General features: G+C 40.3%; 2 protein-coding genes across 3 annotated transcripts in view; both read right to left on the reverse strand.

The window, feature by feature from the left end:
* alg6 (ALG6 alpha-1,3-glucosyltransferase) overlaps nt 1-13763 on the reverse strand; it is a 46458-nt gene extending 32695 nt beyond the window's left edge. For both annotated transcript variants that reach the window (XM_080195631.1, XM_080195632.1), the window contains exons 1-6: nt 13614-13763; nt 12254-12338; nt 11559-11648; nt 10814-10902; nt 7544-7623; nt 948-1016 (exon numbers count right to left, since the gene is read on the reverse strand). In XM_080195631.1, the coding sequence (XP_080051757.1) occupies nt 948-1016; nt 7544-7623; nt 10814-10902; nt 11559-11648; nt 12254-12338; nt 13614-13695 (495 nt within the window). In that variant the 5' untranslated portion in view covers nt 13696-13763. The remainder of the gene's footprint in view (nt 1-947; nt 1017-7543; nt 7624-10813; nt 10903-11558; nt 11649-12253; nt 12339-13613) is intronic.
* Nucleotides 13764-18959: 5196 nt separating this feature from the next.
* foxd3 (forkhead box D3) lies at nt 18960-20702 on the reverse strand. The gene has a single exon (XM_080195633.1). The coding sequence runs from the start codon at nt 20538-20540 to the stop codon at nt 19407-19409; it is 1134 nt and encodes a 377-aa protein (XP_080051759.1). The 5' UTR covers nt 20541-20702; the 3' UTR covers nt 18960-19406.
* Between the last annotated feature and the right edge of the window lie 2534 nt (nt 20703-23236).

Consider the following 23236-nt stretch of genomic DNA (forward strand, 5'->3'; position numbering starts at 1 on the left):
CTCACAAATATTCACTCAGACAGCATACATAGACAAACCAGCACTCTCACTGTCTTTTTTATTGCCTTACGCCAATACTAAGGGATAAGGCAAAAGCCACTTATGCATATGCTTTAAAAGGAAAAAGTCTTTTAAAATTTTCAGAATTTATTACATGAATGGAATTAGATAAAGTGATTTTATCCTTTTCGAATTCAGTTTGACTACCAACGCACAAAATTTCCATTTGCCTATGATCGAGAGGCAGATATTTTATTTGCAGGTGCATTACTTTGCTTCCCGTCACCTCTTTAAGATGCGGTTCACGCTGAGGTGCTGGACTTCCTGCTGTCTCTAAGGGAAAATACCAGATTATTTAAACATGGGCAGTATTGCACCCACGCACAGTTCTGTCCTTATTCAATGTTTACACACATTTTCCAGTAGGGGTCAATGGGGAGTATTCTGTAGCACAAACTGCTGAGTGATTTTTCTTCCCCTTGTCTTGGGGTTATGGAAGTTATCGTGGCTGAAATCAAGTTAACTCAATAAAGGCCTGCCAGTGAACCCAGGATCATCTGGCTCCATAAAATCCTTTCAGTGCAGGAGGCTATTTGGCTCATTGACTCTCCGAAAGAATATCTAAACTAGACCCCCACTCCCCCACCAAACCCCATGAATTTACCATAATCTATTTAACCTATACATCTTTTGGACACTAAGTGGTAATTTAGCATGGCTAATCCACCTAAACTATACATCTTTGGACTCTGGGAGGAAACCGGAGCACCCAAAGGAAACCCACAGGGAGAAGCTTCACACTATCACCCAAGGCCAGAATCAAACCCAGGTCCCTGGAGCTGTGAGGCAGCACTGCTAACCAGTGTGCCACATCATAGTGCAGTCACTCACTGAACCATTGGGAGAGCTAAATGCATTGTTTTAACGGTTTCTTTAACATTCAAAGGATATTGAAAATGGCCATGGTCGATAAGAATGAGTCCAGGGTACAGCAGTACACACAGCACAGATGACACCTGCAAAGAGTAAAAGCAGTTGTGCATTTTCAATACAGTTACACTGAATCATGTCTCCCAATAAGCAATGAATTATTTCCCTCAAGTCAATTTTCTCCCTCTTCTTCTGAAAATGTTAAAACTCATGCTGGGATCAGAACTGACTTGGATACTCTACGACAGCTCACCCAAGTAAGGTACCGTTTATTCAACTTGTGGGCATTGCAATTGAGGCCAAACCATCCTTACCAAAAAACTACTTTTCCACTGATCAGGAGTGAGAACTCTGCTGATTTCTGTTCCACGCCAAAACTCAGATGCAGAAGTCAAATGAAATTATCAACCAAAACTGGCCTTCCCAAAATGCTTTTGTCTATGCCCACATACTTTCATTTGTCTATTTTTTCCTGAAAGTGTTGATTTGTACTATTCTCATTGAGGCTTCGAATAACACTACAAAGTGCCCATTCTTCCCATATCATGTTAGATGGTGGCCCCATTATTTGACCACAGAGAGTATCACAACCCTGTCCAGTCCTATCCCCACCAGACAACAGGGGCATACACAGTCCAGCAGTGATTCCCTTCCAGGGAATTGAACCTGGGTCCCTGGTGCTGTGAAGCAGCAGTGCTAACCACTGTGCCACCATGCTAACTTCAGGGAATCACTGGAACAAAAGTACACTATTTAGCCCCTCAAGCTTGTTCTACCATTCAATTCTATTCTAAAATAATTTCATCTCAACTTAATCTACCTGCTTTTTTTAATTCCCAAATTCCTCAAACCCATACCTAATAAAAAATACATTGATTTCAGTCTTGTCAGCTTCACTTGACCGAGTATTTACTGCATTTTGGATTTTTCACTTTTCAGGAATCCACTACCATGTCAAAAAACGTTTTCCAATGTTACTTCCAACTGGCCTAGCACTAATTTTAATATTGGAACACTGGCTTTTTTTTAATCTTTTCACCTTCACTGTGCAGGATCACTGAGGTAAACTGGAGCTTTGAACTGCCACTATATAATGATTCATGCTCACAGACTTCATCAGGAAAACATATTTATTAATAAGGGAAGTCCTCTTCCGCCTGCTACCCTTGAGCAGTCCACCAACTGCCCCAATCCCTGCATGTCTTCTAGAGGTCTTTTGTGTAAGATTTTGTGTGGCCTTTTGTCCACTCCTTGGTGTGGCTATCTACTCTGTGCCAGTTGACCCGTCAAGCCAGGTGACCCTCTTCTGCTGTGTTGCCCTTAAAAGGAACTATCACCAAATGCTAGTTCCTCAATTCAGGCAAAAGATTGAACCTAGGATCATTTTTGGTCTTTATGATTCTCTATCAAATTGCATGGTGCACTGAACCAACTGGACTGGAAAGTAAAAACATTTAATCGCGTTAATAGTTAGCTTTCCTGGGCTGACGAAATACAACTGGTCAAGCAAAGGCTGCCAGATGAAAGCATATGGAATACATTTCATCGTATAGACTGCAGTTGATCATACACAGTCCATGAAGATACAATAGCATTGCATGGGATGATCACCCAATATAACATTTAAGCATATTCACTGTAAAGATCCAGATATCATTTCTGGTCTGTACAGATATGAGATTTCAACAGGGTTAGTTTAGCAATCAGAGCAGCTGCATAAAAATATTTAATGATTGTTGGAAAGTGAACAAGAGTTGACATGAGACCATGGCAGCCTCAGGCTTAATCGCAATGCCCTCCAAGGTCAAGTATATTGCTTGTCTCGATTTACAAAAGATGAATAGTCACTAGCTGGAGGCATCACGGCTCATTATGAATGGGTGTCTTCAGGTGAAGGTGGGAAATTGAAAAGATGCAGCAGAGATGGAAAAGAAACATTTGCGTTCATTTTTTAAAGCCAGTTACTATGGAATTGTATCCCAATGACACCAATGCGCTGCACTCCAGTGTGATTTTAGTCACGTAGCGGAGGTGCTAATTTAGGAACATTACTCATTGCGCGAAAGTAAGAGCATGGGGCAGTTAATGCGCAATTGCAGCTGTTACCTTTATATGAATTACACTGATAATTATATGGGACAAACAGTGAATAAATGTCATTACTGTTCCCTCTCAGCTGTTGATTGCCCTGTAGTCTCCAGCCACCTCCCCAACCAGCTTTCCTGCATGCTTCTTGGGAAACAATTTCAAAAATTGTCTACCAGCCAAACATATCTGGTTTCGTGGCATACACATTTTGCGCTATCTTGAAGCACCCATCATAGATCAAGGAAGCCTTCACCTTGACTTTTATCAGTATTTCAAGCATGTTAATGATTTGGTTTTGTTGTTTCAGTATACAAAAATATCAGTAAATCTAATGATGGTTCCATAATGTGACAGAATTTAAAACCTCGGAGCAGTTTCAAGTAACATTATCCTCAAGTCATGCAGGCCACTGCTGCACGATCGCATGGACTTCACTTATTCCGCAGCTATGTTCCAGACGGTTTCACTGAAACCGAAATTTAACCCTAAGCCTTTGGTCACCTTCACTAAAATGTCAAACCATGTTAATCTAATTCTCCACTTGATCAAAGGAAGCAGAAGTTCCGTTCGTCACTCCCTAAAGCGTTATTCTTCATCAATTCCTTCCTGCCCGACCAAAAAAATTCCTCTCCTGAAAGCATGAAGACTTCCTATGTTGTGCATCCAGAAGTGTCCCTGGATATGGCACACATAGATTTTCTTCACAAAAGCCTGTACGCTAATATCAGAAGGCTGTTTTTCCTCAGAGGGAGGTGACTCACCATAGTTTATCCAAAACATGTCTGCAAATGCAGAAAGATCTACACATATACACACACAGGTAGGTAATGATCAGGAACAGGAATGGAAACTGATTTCCACCACTGCTCCCACTCCTTGCCTAGCATAGGGGGCTGAGACCAAACATCTGATACTGAGATTTATCAACTCAATTCAAACCAGGCCTTGGGAATCTGAAACTGCTTTGCTTATATACCAGGTAATGAACTTCATTACATTATTAATTTTTCTCGAGTTAACCAGTGAAGGTTTAGGTGCTAAGGATCAAGCACTGAGGTTACTAAAGCAGAATAATCAGAGACAGATGCATGAAATGTTCATTTCAGCTACAAGAATTAACAGCCAACTTACATTTATGTAGCACCTTACATTAAAGGGCAGCACAGTGGTTAGCACTGTTATCTCACAGCACCTGGGACCTGGGTTCAATTCCCGGCTTGGGTCACTGTCTGTGTGGAGTTTGCATATTCTCCCCGTGTTTGCATGGGTTTCCTCCGGGTGCTCCGGTTTCCTCCCACAATCCAAAAGATGTGTTAGTTAGGTGCATTGACCATGCTAAATTCTCCCTCAATGTACCCGAACAGGCACCGGAGTGTGGGGCGACAAGGAGATTTTCACAGTAACTCAATGCAGTGTTAATGTAAGCCTACATGTGACATTACTAAATAATTTTAAACTTAAAGCAAACCCAAAGTACATTAAAAAGTGTGGTGGACACCAAGCGAGAAAAGGGAATTTACATGAAAATATTGAAGACAGCAGTAAGATTTTTAATGGTGAGGAGAGGTAGGCAGTAAAAACAATGGTGGATAATATTCCAGAAAATAGGGCCCACAAAACAGGAGTTGGAAGTCATTAGTATGCAAGTGAAAGTGATCTTGTGCTTGTTGAATAAGGCACCATAGGTTAAGAAAAAATAGTGGAATCCAGGGATGATGATTTAGGAACAATGGGAATGACTACAAGGACATGGGAAGAGGAGTTATCGGAGAAAATTTTATGGCCCAGAGTTTGTATTTGATCTGCATTTGATCAGCTATAAAAATATTTCCCGTGAAGTTACTAGAAGCACGAGCTAATAACAACACAGGTGAGCGCAACAGTTTATTTGCTGATCAATGAGACAAACAATGTATTGCATTAACCAAATGAGATTTAGGGATCGAGAAATAAACAAAGGAAGAACTGAGGAGCCAGGCAGTTAAGAGTGGATGGAATTCAGCATCAACCTCAGGCACAGACAAAAAGAGGGACGTAGAAAGATTGAATTAAAAGGAGCAGAATAAAGGCAGAAAGGAAAAGTAAAATATATCAAATCAGACAATTTCTGAATCTCCAACAATTCACAACATGATGGTATGAGACTCCACAGTTTAATAGTTTATTTTCTGGGCAAAGAGGTTGGTTGACAGTTAAAAATTTAACACATTATTGTAAGTATTTATCACAATATTATAAGTATCAATTAGTAGCTGCATCTTGAATTTTATTCAATGTACATGTGCGAAAACTTGAAAATCATTGGGAGTTAAAAGGAGAGCTGCTGCGTTTGTGAGGCTAATGTTGGAGTGGTGTGCAAATCAGTTAGTGGCTTATGGCAGCTGACAGCTCAGACTCTCACTTCCTCACCACAGGTTACTGGATGACATACAGGTTGATAACAACACTTCTATCTTTCCTTATATTTTGGACAATTGCTTTCAGAAAGGTAGGAATAAAACTAGAAGAGAACAATGACACAAAAACAGACCATAGAGAACAGGCAGTGAAGGAAAATGAGCAGAATTTAACTATATTAAAAAGGTCACAAGAAAGCTAAAGATAGACAATAGAAGTAATATACTGCAGAAGCTGAAAATCTGAAATAAAAATGGAAAATGCTGGAAAAACTCAGTAGATCTGTGCGGCGAGAAACAGGGTTGATGTTGAATTCACATGACTCTTCTCCAGAGAACTAATGTGTTGTAGCAGCAGCACAAGTTGTTAATCAATGACCAGTAGATGCTCGGTGCTGTGGTTAGCATGGAAGTGAGATTGAAGATAGTTGGCGTTGAATAGAACAAAAATGATCCATTTGAGGACTACAAATTAATGGGATTTTGGAATTGTCCTAGCCCTTAGGGAAGATAAAATAAAGCTAAGCTTTCTAAGGAGGAGGTGAAGGAGAAAATAACGCATGATAAAAGAAAGAGGTAGGAGCGAAGTGGGCTTAAAGTGCCACGCGATCACTGAAGAGTGAGAGGGTCAAAGGAGCAGGCAGCAGTCTGATGAATGGCCTGACTGATTGTTGGAATAAGAGACTGATTGACACAGACTTGGGTTGAAGGCTCTGGTATTAAAACAGGCAGTTAATGGCAGGAAGGAGATACGGCCTATCCTCATTCTTACTACTGAATCTGCTTTCACCTGCCTTTTAGCCAATACATTCCAGATTACAACTCGCTGCATCAAATAATTTTTCCACTGCTTCCTGCAAGCTTTTGTACCAATCATCTTAATTACCATCTGGTTACTGAACCGCTGTCAATGGAAACTTTCTTCCTTTTCCACTCCTATCAAAATCTTTCAATTTCGAACATCTCTATTAAATCTCCCAACTTGTGGATGTCATGTTTCCTACCTTAGTGGTTTTTCTTTTAAAAATGGCCTCAATTTTATTTGACCGATTGTAATAAACATTTGCTATTACATGACAAAGACCACATCTGAAGCCTTCTTTTTAAAAAACTTAGCTCATTTGTTGGCCTTGTAGGTAAATATACTGTTAGCGTGATGCTGAGTCATACAGACCAGCAAGACCCAAGCATCAAGCCCTGGTTTTGTACGCTTTGGCTGTCCTCCAGCATTGCTCTATCCTATGAATATAATTCCAGACAATTGTTGATAGGTTACTTGTCTGTTGGCAGGTGGTGGAGAGAATCAGTACGATCCTATATTTATCCTGCGCTCACACACGTGGCTTTCCGGAACTAAAGTCACTGGAGAACAGTCAGGATGTGGAATGCTTTTCAGCACCTATCCCACTATCTTTCTAGTCTTGGAGAAGTGGGGCATTTCAAATGAATTTTAGCCTCAACTCATTAGTAGTTCTCTCACCTCCAAGACAGAAACTGGAGAGTACAAACTCCACTCCATGACTTCAGTGCGTAATCTAGGCATGGTAGTGCTGAGGTAGTGCTGCAGTTTCCAAGGTGCCACTTTTTTGATGGTATATTAAAACTGAAGACCCAACATCCTCCTCAGATAAGCATGATAGATTCTCTGCCACCATTTGAAAATGACCAAAGGGAATTTTCCCAAATTATTCCTCACAAAGAATCATGAAAAGGAGACAGACTGGTCATTTAGCTCATTGTTGTTTGTGGGATCTTGCTGTGTGGAAATTGTTTGCCAATTTTGCCTCAGAAAAAAATTAAGAAATCTTTGGCTGTCAATTGTTTCAGTATATCTAGTTTCCAGCAGGCGCTATATAAATGCAAAGTTATTCTGTCAATACAGCTAGACTTTTCAAAAATTAACATTTTTTTCCCTCAAAATGCAACACAAAATTCAGAGGACAGAAGATAAATTGCTGCCACTTGAACAACTGATGACACCTGGAACAACTTTCATATCTAAGCTTCATTATGAGTTTTCTGCGAAGTTGATGCTTTGGGTACATGGCTCATAGCTGAAAATCTCTCAACTAACAGTCTGACATTGTCAGTTTTGCTATTGCCGTAGTTATATTGACTGTAATGCCTACCTTCTTCCTCTCTGGTCCTTTACAGTGATGAATGTAACAGAGGATCGCAGGGATATATACAGCAAGATCTGCAACAAACACTAAAAATTGGCAAAATGTCAGAGAATTGTAAACAGAAGAATTGTTAGGAACAAGAAAAAGCCTCAAGGTCCAAAAGGGCAATTATTCTCAGAGATCAATTCTACCTGCCCGATGTTTCAATATATTTGTCAATTCCTTGATTAGACTCTCGAACCCATTTATATCAAGCCTGCTTCAGGAGATTCCCTTAGTTACTTGTTCCACATTTCTTAGGTACCATTCCACAGATGCCAGTTGTATTAAGGCACCTCACTCAATGGCCACTCATTATGAAAGTCTGGACAACTGGTTAACTGTCAAACAAACATCTAAACTTCTCACTATGGAGGGGTAAGTGTATGGAGGTTTGGATAAATAACAAAATCCAAGATCAATGAAAAGGAAACAACAGCCTGAACTGATTATTCCTCCCTCTCCCAAGATCTCTAACTCCAACCACAGATAATACCATCTTGACTGAGATCAGCTATCTGCACAAACCATTGAAACAACTAAGGGCACTTTGGTTTGGATGGAACATTGGAACAGGAATAAGCCATTCAGTTCCTTGAGCTTGTTCTATTTTCTATTCGACCATGGTCAATTCCTACCTCAAAAACGGTTTTCTGCCATTACTGCATATCCCTGACTTATTTCATTTCAATTGTCTCAGCAGTCTCATTTATTTGGAGAAAGTTCCAGATTTCCATGAACCATTGTGTGGGAAAACTGCTTCAGGATTTCTCCTCTAAATGAGTCAGTTACAGGCCACCTTTCCCACATGAGCCACCCAAAGTGCTCAGTCCATTTCCCTGCCTGCCATTAAAGTTCCATCCTACTCATCTTGAGTATGGAATCCAAGCCTCCTGCTATTGAACCTCTGTACTTGGCATATCAAAACGTTACGGTGACACATTAGGATGGAGTACTAATGTGCAAGATGGTAATGAGGAGATCTGAGAAATGTCAATCTTGGTAAGGATATTGCCCATTCACTCCTCAGTGGTGGGCATTGCACTTCTCCTGTTGTTTTAATCCAGGCCAAGTTAAAGGAATGTAGGTCATTATTAGCAGTGAAAGTCCGTTCTGAAATGACTCAAAAGTCTGAATCCTACTAACAAAAGTTGCCCAGAGTTCAAAGCTAATTGAAACTAAGAGGTCACACAGACAAAAAAATTAAAAATGAGTTTCCTATTGGTGTGATAAGATATATTCTTTCAAGAGTTCCCAACACATTCTGCAAGTTTTGGCATCCTCCTCACCCACCCCATCCCCATCCCTTTCCTTCCTGTGAGGCCTCTGCCACGGACACACTCTGCCGCACTACAGGCCACCCCACTCCATCGATCCCCCTCCACAGGTTCACACTATTGCATTAAGTTCTGGGTCACCACAGATGTGATCCATCCAATAATACCATGGGTCAAGGATTCAGCCTGTTGCTTCAAAGCAAGATTTCAAACGCTGCACCATGTGCCAGTTGGTCCTAACACAGTGATTCAACAAGGGTTCACTGTCTCCCATGACAGTGGATTGCAGAAATCTGGAGACTCTCTCATGTCATTGGTTGGTTACTTTTAAGTTAACAAGTAGCACTATATTGTATAATACAACTGAAAAAAGTAATCACTTCTCTCACGGTTATGATTAGACATTTAAGATTTAGTTCATTTGGATCTGGAGGCTTTTGCCTCCAGATAAAGTAGGTAAAGTAGATTAATACTCATATTCAGTCCAATAACCTCAAATGACCTCCAGAATCCTCAAGGACGCCAACTGAACAGATCATAATAGATGTTTATATCACTGGATAGACCACTGCTGCAGCAAAGTTTTGCAATTTCAGTCTATGCCTTTGATTGAGATAAAATTTAAATTTTTCATCAGTTTTCGAAGAAGGCAGTTGAGGCTGTATGCTATTTGCCATCAGTTTAAAGGATGCATCACATATCTATAAAACAATTAAATTGATCTACACTCCTTGCATATGTGAGATGTTTGTTTTCCACAAAGTTTTTTTTAAATTATTCTTAATAAAATATAAAAAGTTTTTTTGCTCTTTCACTTTGCCTTAATCTATGCCCAAGTGCACTGCAATATTTGTTTCTCTAACACCATTCACTCTACTTGGATGATCTACTTCAAGGGGGCAGCACGGTGGCACACTGGTAGCATTGCTGCCTCACAGCGCCAGAGACTCAGGTTCAATTCCCAGCTTGGGTCACTAACTATGTGGAGTTTGCACATTCTCCACATGTCTGCATGGGTTTCCCTGTGTGCTCTAGTTTCTTCCCACAGCGCAAAGATGTGCTGCTTAGGTGGACTGATCATGCTAAATTGCCCCTTAGTGTGAGGGGGGCTAGCTAGGGTAAATGCATGGGGTCATGGGGATAGGCCCTGGGTGGGATTGTGGCTGGTGCACTCTCAATGGGCTGAATGGCCTCTGCACTGTGGAATTCTATGATTCTATGATTAAACCAACTGAGTTGCCCAAATGATTTTATCCACTCCCAGTTTGCACAGTACCATTAAATTCTTGAAAACTGTGCCATGGCAAACGTCTTGTGCATGTCATTTCAGGATTGTTTGCCCAAGGTGCCCACTTCAATTATAAGTCATGCTGTTTAAATCACTAGCAATGAACAGAATATTTTGTCTTGCCACCTCAGTTTCCTAAAATGGGGAAGGACAAAAGATTTAAGTACCAGAAATAACAGAAAATCCAATGTATTTTAGATGATGGAAAGGCTTTCAGGGGTCAAAAATTGAACCATTTGCCAAAACATCCACTCTCTTCACCGCTCTTGCAGCTTTGGTATTGACATGGCTGGTCTAGTTAAGTATCTGCTGAATGACCAAAGCTGAAAGAGGAAGGCTCAACAATGGTGATGCCATCGAAGATCAGGGAGAGTTTGCGGATCTAATTTTGTTCAAGGTGATCTGTACCAGGCAATTCTCCAGCCCTAGTTAGGATTTTATTATTTCATGATCAACGTGCTTGGGAATGGAGCTGAACATGAGCCTTCTGTAAAACACCCCTGTTATTGTAATGGAGGAAGGTCACTGATGAAACAACTGGATATGGTTGGACTGAGGAACCCTGGAGCTGGTTTCGACCAGCTGCTGACAACCATAATCATCAACCTGCAGTTCGTTTTCCTTTCAGATTTCTTTTTAAACTTTGCAGTTGTTTCTAAAATTCTTAATTACCTGTTGCTCGCATGAATAGCTTGTGCCCAAGGCTTTCAAAGCCACGAGATGTATGAAGAGCAATCCACTCAGGATTTATCGATTTAGCTCTGTGTTAAAAAAAAGGTTTACCTCTAGAATAAAAATGCATTCACTTTATGTAAAATGTACACATAATCAATAAAAGATACCCAATGACAGATAGCACAATTTCTTTTTCTCCACCTAATTCCCTGTCCTCCCCAAAGGAAATTACTGCCTTTGACACCTCACCCAAGTATGTATTCCACATAGGGAAGCCTGAACTCTGAATGTCAACAGGCTGCTTGACAATGTAGAGCGCAACTTGAGCTTCATCCTGTCCTCATCAATCAGAGCAGCTCACACAACTACTTTCTTTCCAAGTCTCAAACTGCAACATTGTGGCAGCTGGCGTAAGTGGGCTGAACAACCTGTCAAGCCCATGGACAAATGCCCCATTGCAACATCTAACTTACATTCACAATCTGTAATTTATGTTGGAGTGTAATTCCAATACCACCAATGGCTATTCTTCAAACCGAAACAGTAAGTATGAGCAAAAACAGCATCAAAGCCAAGAGCGATCCTGATCCCACCCAACATCCACTTTCCTGCTGTAAGGGGAGGAAGAAGGTGGGCACTGATCAGGAGCTGCAATCTTAACTAATTACATTTCATATCAGAGATTTCTGAACACTAATTCTAAAGCAGAGTTGTCTTATCTACAATGGCAGTTTAAACTTACACATATGCACAAACCAGACTGTGATAAGCAGTGAGCGGTGGATAATCAAGACCCCAGTACTTCAGATTATTGCTGCTTGTATTGAAGTACCTGAAATAAAATAAATCAACTGTATGTTAACCATTAAGAGAATGCATTCAGAAATAGTTAAATTACTACATTTATATATTACATGTTTTGACAACATACTCTCTATTGCTCTATATGTAGCTAATTGTACCACCCAATGCAGAATCAACATCGTCCCAAATCCAATCCCAAGATCTCTGCCGGGTTAGCCAATCTCAAGATTACAGTAATAAGATGCTACAATTAGCCTCAGTGCCATGAACTAGCAAAGAGGGATGAAAGTCAGGGATCACACTCATGAACGATACCCAATGACTTCTACTGAAAAGTGTAAATGTCAGGTGGGAGCAGGACAGTACTCGACCATGATGCCCAATCCTCTCAAGGATTTAAATGCTCCCTAGCGTTTCCTGTTGAGGTTTACGTCCAAAAAACGAATGCCTAATTAAAAGACTGGAGGTTTGCCAGGACCAACATTATTGCAGTTGACCGCAAGAAAGGGTAGGAGTGGAGATGTTGGAGGAAGGAAGAAATTGAATCGCAAATAATCTAAACAAAATTCCATTGTGAGAAGTCTCCAAGAACCTCCATAAACATTGCATTAACTGAATAATGAGATTACAAACCATTGATGGATGGGTAGATTGATGGTAATCTCCTGCCAGTGTCGCTGAGCCTCATAATCCCCAAACATAGGAGGTTTCCCAGCACCTGCAAATACAGTTAAAAACTGTAAAGCAGATAACATTAAAGGGTGTACTTTCACAAAAAGGTTGGCAAGTTCATCCTTCTAAGATCAATGTTTCATGTGGAAAGTGACTGACATGGAACAAGGAGGCCCAGAACACATCAGTCCTCTGAGGGAAATTCACCAATTTCAGTTACTGCAGCAATGCAGCAACTAGTCAGAGTATCAATGCACCAGGACATTGGAAAGCAGGCTCCTGGCTTCTAGACTCTTGGTTAATGTCTAGTGACCTTGCTGAAAAGGTCTGAGTTTATCTGTAAAACACATTCTCATCTCTTGACAAGTTTATTCTACCAAGTCAACAACAATATGCTCTTGAATTTCAAGAGTTTTGCAATGAGGGACCAAAACCCAACTAGAATTTTGGAAGGGTGATTTGGAGTTGACTAAGGATATGGTCTAGGTTCACACATTGAGAATAGTCATGAAAGGAAGAACGTGATGAACTGCTGCCATTTGTGGAACCACATTCCAAAATTGTGTGAAAAAGTGGAAAATCAGAAATGTGGAATAAAGTGACAAAAAATAAAATGTTGTAGATGCTGGCAATCACAAAACATAAATTGAAAAGTTTGAAAATACTCAGCAGTTAGGCAGCATCATCAGCAAAACAGCAATAACTATTTCAACTCTTCCTCAGAGCTGCTCACAGTTACAGATGGTCAGCGTTTTAAAAAACGCAAAGGAAATAAAATAGAAGTAACTTCCAGTAGAGAACAGGTGATGATAAAGGTGCAGTTATGACATTTATAGGAGTCAAACGGTGGCTTAAGGATGGAAATCAAAGATAATGTGAATAACTAAAAGGAAGCATAAAAATGATCGAGGTGGGACAGCTTCCAGTGGTTCAAGAATCTGTTAGAAAAAGAAAGGGCAACCACTATTTCCCAGTTTGAAGAATATGTTTAGCAAAACAAGGTGCATTATTTTTTGCAAGTTGATAAGCCCCTGAAAAGCAATTTCTGTAGAATTTCTCATTCTACATCACAATACTGTAGGCTTGCAAAGAAAACCTTTGTTCCAAGAAGCCTATCCACCCCTTTAACAAGTCTACAAACTAAAAACGGCTCGATATTGCCACTCGCAAGGGTCTTATCGAATGCAAAAGCTGTTAGCAATCATTGCGGTTTACAGACAACAGTTGACACATTCAACTTGGACTCAGGGATGTCTGTGTTTCCATTGTGGTGTAGAGCTGAATAATAAGAGGCGGGATGATCTGCAGCTCACTGACTGACCTGAGTATGAATTCAGAGATACTGTCCAGCGCACCGTGAGGCTGACTGCGAGTATTATGGCGATGGTACTCCATCGCTCCATCCCGCACTGAACTCCGGTTCCCGCTCCCCAGGACTGCCCGCTGCTCCTTCTCAGGCTCTCTGTCTGGCCCGGCACTTCCTGGATCCCCCGCGCCTGCGCGCTCCATGTCCCACGCCATTGGGCCGGCGCAGCCTGATGACGTAAGAGCTCCTTGGCCAACTCAAGAGTTGGTGCCATTGTCAATGGAGAGTTTGCTGTGTGAAGTTTTCTGCATTTAAGTTTCGGGGAGACACTGATCAGACGAATCACTTTAAAAACTACACGATAACATCACTTTAACTCCCTGCAACATATATATTTCATAAAACCCTATTTATTTAAAATAGCAGTAAACCCATTTCAGAAGAAGTTGGGTCAGCTGCCATTACAATAACCTATCGTAGTTTACGAATATATTTGTTCTAATTTGTTTTCAAATTGTTTGCTTTAATTAAGGGACAGAATTCCTGGCTGCATTCATATGGGTAGATAAAAAGTTATTTATATTGACATTTCAATTCCAATTTGGGTAGTATCCGAATTATATGTTGTTCTTGGCGTGTACAAACATGCTAAAGGAGACAAAGTACTGAAAAGGAACAGAAAGACAGGGAAATGTTTGAAATGAAACTCCTTTAATGGAAAGTTTTGTGTTGGGGGGGTGGTGAGTAAATCCATCTAAAGTGCGAACTTACGTCAATTTCTCTCAGACATTGTAAGATAAGCCGCATTGTAGATCAGGAAAGATTTAGACCGGACAGGTCATGAAATGATCAGGATTCATTTGTTAATGCTCGTACAAGTTCATATCCTTATGCTGTCAAGCAAATGACAAAAATAGCTTGTGTTTTGATGAACCTGGACGAACAGCATCAATTTTCAAACTTTCTGCTATGCTCCCTTCCTTGTAATGCTGCCAAAATTAATATTATTTCAGCCTCATTTGTCATCATACGTTATAATGGAACCAGTTGAGGCAATTAGTTTTATTTAATTAGATATCTCATACATAACCTCCAATATATTTAAGTTGAACTGAATATTGACAAGGTTTGAGAATCGCATTTAATTGGATTCCTTTGCTGTAATACAAAAGTAAAACGATTTAATTGGATTCGTTTTTGCTCATTCTGATGAGGTTGAGGCGGCTTATTACTTTTCGCTTTTTGCGTTTATGATCATTCCTCGTGTAAAGAATTGGTCAGAAGCACAAAAGCAGCAACGCATTGGGTTGCGTGAATTATTAAAACAATTGAAATAATAATTTAAATCAAAAGTTCAACGTCTGTGTATGAACAATGATTCCTTGCTGGTTTAATGCGTTTGACCAAAAGTCTTCAATCAGTAACGTCTACATTTTGATTGCTTTGATTTTAATTGAAAAATAAATATTCTCTATTATTGTTACATATTTCCATGAATGTTAAATGAATTTTGGATAGTTCAAAGCATTCGGTATCTTGCATTGCGGTTTTCAGTATACGTACATTATTTTTAAAAATTGATGCTTATATCTAATAACCATACTAAGCATGGAAAATGCAGTCTTCCTGGTACAAGTTTTATGGTATAGATGCAATACACTACGAATATGTATTTTTTACAGATTTACCTACATCGTCGAAAGAAACCCCACACGAAGACGCAAGTTAATAACACTGCTGTTCGAGGTTAGGCAGAGTTTAGCCAACCCACCTTCGGTTAGATTAACCCCAGATTTCTGTACTGTAAAGGTTGTAGTTCCATTCTGATCGCTGCCTAATGTTTGTAGAATTATAATGCATGTTAAGATTTTTTAAAACTCCGCCGCCATACTTCGTGGCTGTATATCCAAACAAAGGGCAAGTCAACTGATTTCAGTCAAGGTGTATCCATGTTCCTGGTGATTCTGGTGGTGTTCCTGGCTGCTCGGACTTTATTTTGTAAATAAAATATTCAAACTACAGAGAATGTGAACAAAACGAAGAACTGGCACAACTTTATATTGCTCATTAAAATCTTGCGGTTTAATTTAAATCGTGTTGCTTGACAGTGTAATTTGGCAAAGAGCTAATAGGCGAACGATGGATAAGATTAGCAGCACAAGAGTCCTAAATAAAAATAAAATCGATGTTTTTATCTGGAAGTAGATTTTGGTTGAAGTTTCTTGTGCTGATTTTATTTCACAATGATGGCGCATTCACTTTTTAAATTGAATTAATTTCAACAATGTTGTAACTGAATATAAGTCGAAATTGCCAATGAATTTTGCTTTCATGACTTAATGCGTTTATTTACTAGGAATCGTGTCTGCTGTGTTTGATACTTCTTTTTACCTAAGTTTGGGTTCATTGTCGTTTCACCTTTCACCTGTACATACATACGTTTTGTTTCAATGATTTCTTACACTGAAAGCGAGTGATACAGATAATCGGTGAACGATAGTTTCATTCACGTATTAATTGCAGAAATAACTGAGATCCCGAGGAGCGAGAGTAGAGGCATCACTTTCCCCACCACTCAATCTGAAAATGAAAATAACTGCGCAAAGCCCAATGAAGTAAATAGTAACATTTTACAAAGAGGAACAGCTCCACAATAAACTTGAATACATAATTCTAATACTGACACACACATGGCGAGAGGGGTTCCCTTCAAATTTGGAAGCAAACTTCTCTGGTTCAATTTGTTTTATTTGCTGTTGTGTTTAAAGTAACTATCGGGCAGTTGCTAACATTTCAGACATTTTAAGCACATTCCGTAAGTGACATCTAGTGTTGTATTTCGGTATCGCAGACGCCCGTCCAAATCCAAGCCCGAGCGTCCAAATGGAACGAGATTTGGTTAAGTTGCAATAATTATTTCAGTGCTGTTTACATCATTTTCGGCGCATTACTGAGATCCAACGCTCAATGAAATAAGAACGGAAATACTGGTTACACACGTTAGCCTCATTGACGCTTAATCCGTTCCAATCCTCACAAATTGCAGTTTACCTTCTGGGTTTCAGTAAAATAGAAGTTTGTTCCAGACTTGGGTTCCTATAATTTCTTAAAAAAAACAATGCAAGCAGTTTTGAATTTGTAAAAAAGCGTTCTTTTTATTTCTGCCGTTCACTTATGTCGACTTCTCTGTGACACTCGTATCCGCGCAAGTTTCGTTTAACAAAAATCATAAATCACTTGAACCTCACGGTTGACCGCAGGATGACTCAAAAGTTACAACTGCAGATAAGTACGAATCAGTAAAAGTTACAAACAACAAAGGGTCAGTGTTGGAATGAGCCCCTGTTATGTCTCGTCACTTCGGAATGGTTATATCAGCAGGTTCCTGAGGCGGACAGTGACTTTAGGAGTCGCCTTCGACTTTCCCAGGGGTATCAGTTAAATATAGAACTCACGCTCGTATTTCACTAACCACCCGCCATTTGCTAGTTTTGTGTAAACGTAACTCATAACCAGGGTCACAACTGCCTAACATCTTGTAACGTTTATAGAAGCAAGAGACAAAACATTTTTAGATCAGTTTCAATTTCCTTGTAAAAGGATTACTGAGGGAGATTCAATTTAGGGACTGGATCTGGCGTTGTTAAGTTGCCCTTCAAGTGAAGTTGGGAGGGAGAGTGAATATTTCTTTCATCATGCCAAACGATTATTAAATATATATATGTGTTGAGACCACACCTCGACAAGCAAGACGGCTTGCTTCATTTGGTGTATTTATACTGAGGTATAAATGTTTACACACAGTAAAATAATATTTACAACTACAGAAAAAAACTCGCGTCCAAGCAAATGTTACTCTCAAGTTGGACGGGGTCTGACATTTCGCAATACTCTTTAAGCACAGAGTGTGAAGTAAATAAGGAAACTCAACACCGGGCAGCGACACTTGAAGCCGCGACACATAGATAAACAGTCAGGGGAGAAAGGCTGGTGATCTAAAATCAACCTCGTCGCCCGAGATCATTTACAAAGTATTAAAACGGAAAACGATCTGCGGACGTTCTCCACCCAACCCCCTCCCAACTCTTCACTAGGTTTTAGACCAAGCTCTTCAAGCTCTGAACTGTCCCAGAGACTCGGATCTGTTTCCAAGAATTAAAAAGTTAGCTGAATGTGGTGCATTTTATTTATTAGAGGTCGCAATACACAAAATGGGGGAAAAAAAGTTGCACCCGATGTATTCCCAATTTTCCCACAATAAAGTGCTCAGCCCCACAACAGGCCCGGTTAGGTTCAGAATTGAGATAACTGGTGGGTTAGAGTTTCCCGATTTACGTCAAGTGGGGTTGTTTAATATTAATTTGAATATTCGTTCGGACGGCTGCCAAACACGTCTGCCACTGGGCACACAAGAAAATGACAAGACTGAGAATGGAGTTCAATGTTCCCAGAACACCTGGAGTCTTCAGTAGCGAAGCAGTAACCATCGCCTCTTCATTCCCATTCCCCTTTTTATAACTGGCATGCATTATTACCCCTGTTGTCATTACTATTCCTGGAATTAAATTGTTCAGGTAACCTGCGGGACAATCGATGCCGGATTCCTGATGCATCATTGCGCCCTGTTTTTATTTCAACGATTATATAAATGAGATCATTTTATTGTTTATAAAAGAAATCTGAATTTATAAATCCAGATGCGGGTGCTTTTTAAATCTGCTCGAACAACCCTTTTGGACGATTTTAAAGCGTTTGGCTTTAGTAATTTGCTCGATTTCATATAAGCAGCATAAATTTCCCAAAAGAAAAAAGCGACTGTGTGCACACAGAAACACCAAATATATAATTTAGGACAAAGCATCACACTTGTTTGATACGACTATACCATACAATCTTTTTAAAATGGTGACATATTCTAAATAATATATTTTGCTTCGCCACTAAAACGGAATTGAAACAGATTTGAGTCGAACCCATTTCAATTTGCTCTGGCGAACCCTTCTTCCATGAAGTTAAACAGTAGTTGCTGTCAGCTCGGATTTCACAACTAATGCCTTCAGCAAAATGTTTACTGATTAAATAGCTTTTAATTTTAAAAGAAAGCCGCAATGACCTCAATGGCGTCACTTCAGAGATTTTATTTCTGGTAATCTGCTGAGCTTGCCATGTTTTATATCTTTCTGAGGTTGCTATCCAATGACAGTGTATTTTAATATCCCAATCTGAAACCTTAAACATTTAATATAATCACGACTGAAATAAACTCTAAATTTGCAAGGTCAAGAGCGTTTTTTTTGGAAATGAACGAGGACAGAAACGTTTGCAATTTGTAAAATTTATTTACAAAGTTGTTTAATTCCCATTGTACAACACGACGGTAGCGCTACATAGAATACATATATTTAATTCATATAAAGGGCTTTAAGCTTTTGCAGTCGTATACAATATTGACATTTTTTCTCCTGTTGTATTAATTCTTTAGAATGATTCAGTCTTCCTTAATATCTATACATGTTCGTCAATAAGCTACTGGCAATGAACCTTTCAAAAAGACATTAAGTGTGAAAGCCCAGAGCTCTATACTACAACTGTGAAACAGTCTAATTAAAAAATAAAACTCAAATACTATGAACCGATAGGTTCTTTATACAAATATTTACAAACGTATTTACCTGTACAGAAAGCATTCCTTTTTTATATATAACATAGGATTTTAGTCTATATTTCGCAGTCAAGTTCAGTGCGACCCACTACCACAGGAGAAAAAAAAGGGATATGGTGAGTGAGCAGTTGGAAGTGGAGGAGGTATTAAGATGGCCATTTGGTCACTGCGGCGGCCGAAGCTGCTGACTGTAAGAATTGTCCGGAGATTATGTTCGTGGGGACACTGAGGATGGGGGTAATCGCAGCTGTGCTTCTCGCTAAAGACAAGGGCTGAGGACTGATGAGAGCTGACTGGACGGTGACTGGCGGCCGCAGGAAAGTTTGTGAGCTGCCTGATGTGCTAGTCACCCCGATGATATTCTCGATGCTGAAGGAAGGTCTGCTGGTGGGCTCCGTTTTCACGATGGACGTGGAGCTCAAACTGCTGAGTTGGAGCTGGAGGCTGGGGCTGAGCTGCGAATTGAAAGCTTTCCTGTTGAGTTCACTGGACGGGATGAGTGGGACGACCGGGGGTAGCATGGGACCCACAGGAGGGATGTAGGGATACTGAAGAGTTGAGGGATGAGGATAGGTGGCGGGATGCAGCGCATAGGGCCGCCCGTAAGGACCGCTTAGGCTGTAAGCTCCAAAGCTCTGCATCATGAGGGCAGTCTGCTCCCTCAGATGGTCCGCAGGTTGCCTCTTGAACCTTTTCCTCCGACGAAGAAAGCTCCCATTGTCAAACATATCTTCAGATTGTGGATCTAGGGTCCAATAGTTCCCTTTCCCCGGATTACCAGGCTCCCTGGGAATCTTCACAAAACAATCATTTAGGGACAAGTTGTGCCTGATGGAGTTCTGCCAGGCGGGGAATTTCTCCCTATAGTAGGGAAAACGGTTACTGATGAACTCACAGATCCCACTAAGGGTTAACTTTTTCTGGGGACTTTGCAGGATAGACATGGTGATGAGAGCAATGTACGAATAAGGTGGTTTCACCAGACTGTTCTTGGGTTTTGAGGCGGCGTTGCCGCTCGAAGAACCACTTTCCTGAGTTTCAGATTTCGTTACTTCTCCCTCCGAGGAAGGCTGGCAGAGAGCGGATGGGCTCTCCGCAATCTCCCTGGCCCCGATCTCCTCCACCTCCTCTGCCTGATCGTGGGTGGCGTGGCTCTCAGAGTCGCTGTCCTTTCCCATGTTCTCGTCTCCTTCTCCCACCACATCAATATCGACATCCTCGGCTGTGAGGACCGTGTGCCCTGACATATCGCTCGCACTGCCGTTGCCTGACAGGGTCATCACGCTTTCCCTTTTACAAATCAGCAAAAAAAGGTGAGAACTCGGCTTCTTTTCTGGTGAAACTTCTCTCTCTCTCTCTCTCTAGTCCCTCTCCTGTCTCTCGTCTCTCTCGCACACACACTGTCTCAGCTGGCAGTCTCTTGCAGATCAGATGACAACGCTTTTTTTAATACAGGTCAAAGGGCTGTCAATAATAGTTACCTTTAACTTTTTGACAGCCTATTTCAACTTGCACATTGCAACTTATTCACTTTTTCCTGTATTTCCTCTCAATGTTTTTTTAAAACGCTTTCAGACACGCAGCTCTTTAGCTTTTTATGCCTCCTTTATATATATAAAAAGACTGTCTGAAGATTGTTTCAGTTAAAGATATACTCTCAGCTTTGTCACGTGAGGGACTAACGTCAGACTTCCCTCTGTTAAGCCATGCAAAACTCGAGTTATTTCATGTAATCGTCAACATAGATCCGGCCAAGACAACAGTAGCAGCACTCATTCCTACAAGCACCATTTCATCAAGATGCTCAAAGCATTCTTTGTCAATAAACTTGGTAGCAGAACAGAGCAAGAAGAGGCCTCAAATTATTTAATTGGGCGCATTTTTTACAGTTGCACTTTTTTGGCCAAATGCACAACTATGTTGGGATGTTTGTTTATTAATTTTCCATTATTTCAAGGGCAGTTCCCCCTCCCAATCAGGCTATGAATATAACTGTTTTGATTAGTTATTAGAACAGCCGTATTAATGAACGTGACACTACTTAGTTTAGTAAATGTTGTGTAGATTGGCGTGACATTTGCTTTCTTTAGGAAGACAATGATCACTTTAATTTTCTTACCATTGTCTTTTTTGACTTCACATTGACTTACAGTCAGGTAACAGGGTCTAAGCGACATTTTTTTGTTAGAATGGCGATTTATAACTACATTGGATCGGTTGCCGCACGTACAGCAAAACGGCTATTGATCAATCTGTTAGATTTAGAAAAGAAGGAACAAAAGTCGGTGTGTGTGGAGGGGGGGGGGGGGGAAGGGGGAGCAGAAAGATATGTGATAACAAAAGGATAGCTACAAATAAAGAACTTTGAACCAGGATGTGCAGAGGTGTTAACGAGCTAATCATCCCGACGTGTTAGCATATGAAAAACTAGGAAATGGGAGAGAGTGGGTGAATGGGAACGAGCCATTCACAGCACTGAAGGTAAGCGTTTGTCTCAATCCTGTTCTCAGGAAAGACGATTTTTGAACCTGCAGCGTCGAAACTACTTTCCCAAATAAGTTTAACAGGAACTGACAACCGTCCTTTAAACAAAAGGCTAATTTCAACGCAATAATTCCTTCCTCAAAACAACACCTCGATGAAAATCTAGTGTCTTACTCTTTTTTTGGAAACACTGAAGTTTTCGCCTGTGAATATTAGGTTTAATTTATTTTTTTTTGTTTTGATCTGAGGTTGAAATCGAATTGATTTGTTTCCCAATTCCTCCTACTCAAATCAAAATATCTTTAAGTGACAAAAGAATCAATTATTCTTTCCACCCTCCTATTAAGACTAACAAAACCATGTGAATGGGTTTACGACATGTTTTCGATGGGAGGAATGAATAACCATTTAAACCTGACAGGGTTTCCCTGTGACAGAAAATGATATTATAAAACCGTGAGCGATTTCCCCACAGATCAAGCAACTGCTTGTCTCCATTTTAAAGATGCATTTTTCTGGCACTAGAATTTCACTTCGTTTTTGACACGGTTACCATTCTGTGTTACAATTTTATTTTACTTAAAGCGGGTTCCCGAACTGTCAACGTTGCGGCGTTTCAGTGCAAACGAAACGATAACATTTTGTAACGGCATCTGCCCTTATTTTTGTAGAAATTAGATACTATTTGCTCCAATTAATAAACTGCAATTAAGATGTATAGCTTAGTGTGTTTTTAACAAGTGCCGAATCCAAGCGAATTAAGATATGTTAAACAATGATTGAGGACAGGAAAGATTGAACCAAGCCTGGGGGGTGGCGGGGGCGAGGGGTGCGGGGGGCGGGGGTGGACTTTGATTGTGTGCTTGTAAATTGGCTGTAAGTGACTGTTTGTTGGTTGCTGTTTCCATTTGTATAAGTGCGGATGAGCATCTCCGTTTACAAACCACTTTGTTTTCTCGTTTGTTTACTTCGAGGTCCGACTGCCACAATCAAAACTTTTTTTTAAAAAAGACAATAAATGATTCAAACAAACTCTTAATACAATCTGATTTTCGCCAGTATAGACAAGCAAGTCTCCTGGATGTGTGTATGTGTGTGATTTAAACATTTCCCGTTCTTATTCGTTATAATGATACGATCAACTTTCTATGTCACATTTGACCAAAATCGTGCACATTCGGCCGCTGAAAACGATGGGCTTTTAACTGTTGAGGCAGAATACTGATTTTAGTGTAATCAGGGAGCAGGAGAGGTTACTGTAACAGGGGGTTCTATAATCACTCTTTGAACAGGCTACGTTGGTAGGCTAACCATCTTTGCCGCAATTCGCCACACGAAGTGTCATTTTTTTCATGTTTCTTTCTCTGTATGCCGTCTTCCTGTTTGAATGTGGGGTTCAAAAAAGTTCCACAATAAAACGATGACAGTGCCTTTGTCTGATTTCCAGATGAATTAAATGTTCCCAGAGTCTGGAATGCAGCTGCAAAATAAG

The sequence above is a fragment of the Carcharhinus amblyrhynchos genome, chromosome 9 (genome assembly GCF_965287045.1).
Source record: "Carcharhinus amblyrhynchos chromosome 9, sCarAmb.v2.hapA, whole genome shotgun sequence".
Lineage (NCBI taxonomy): Eukaryota > Metazoa > Chordata > Chondrichthyes > Carcharhiniformes > Carcharhinidae > Carcharhinus > Carcharhinus amblyrhynchos.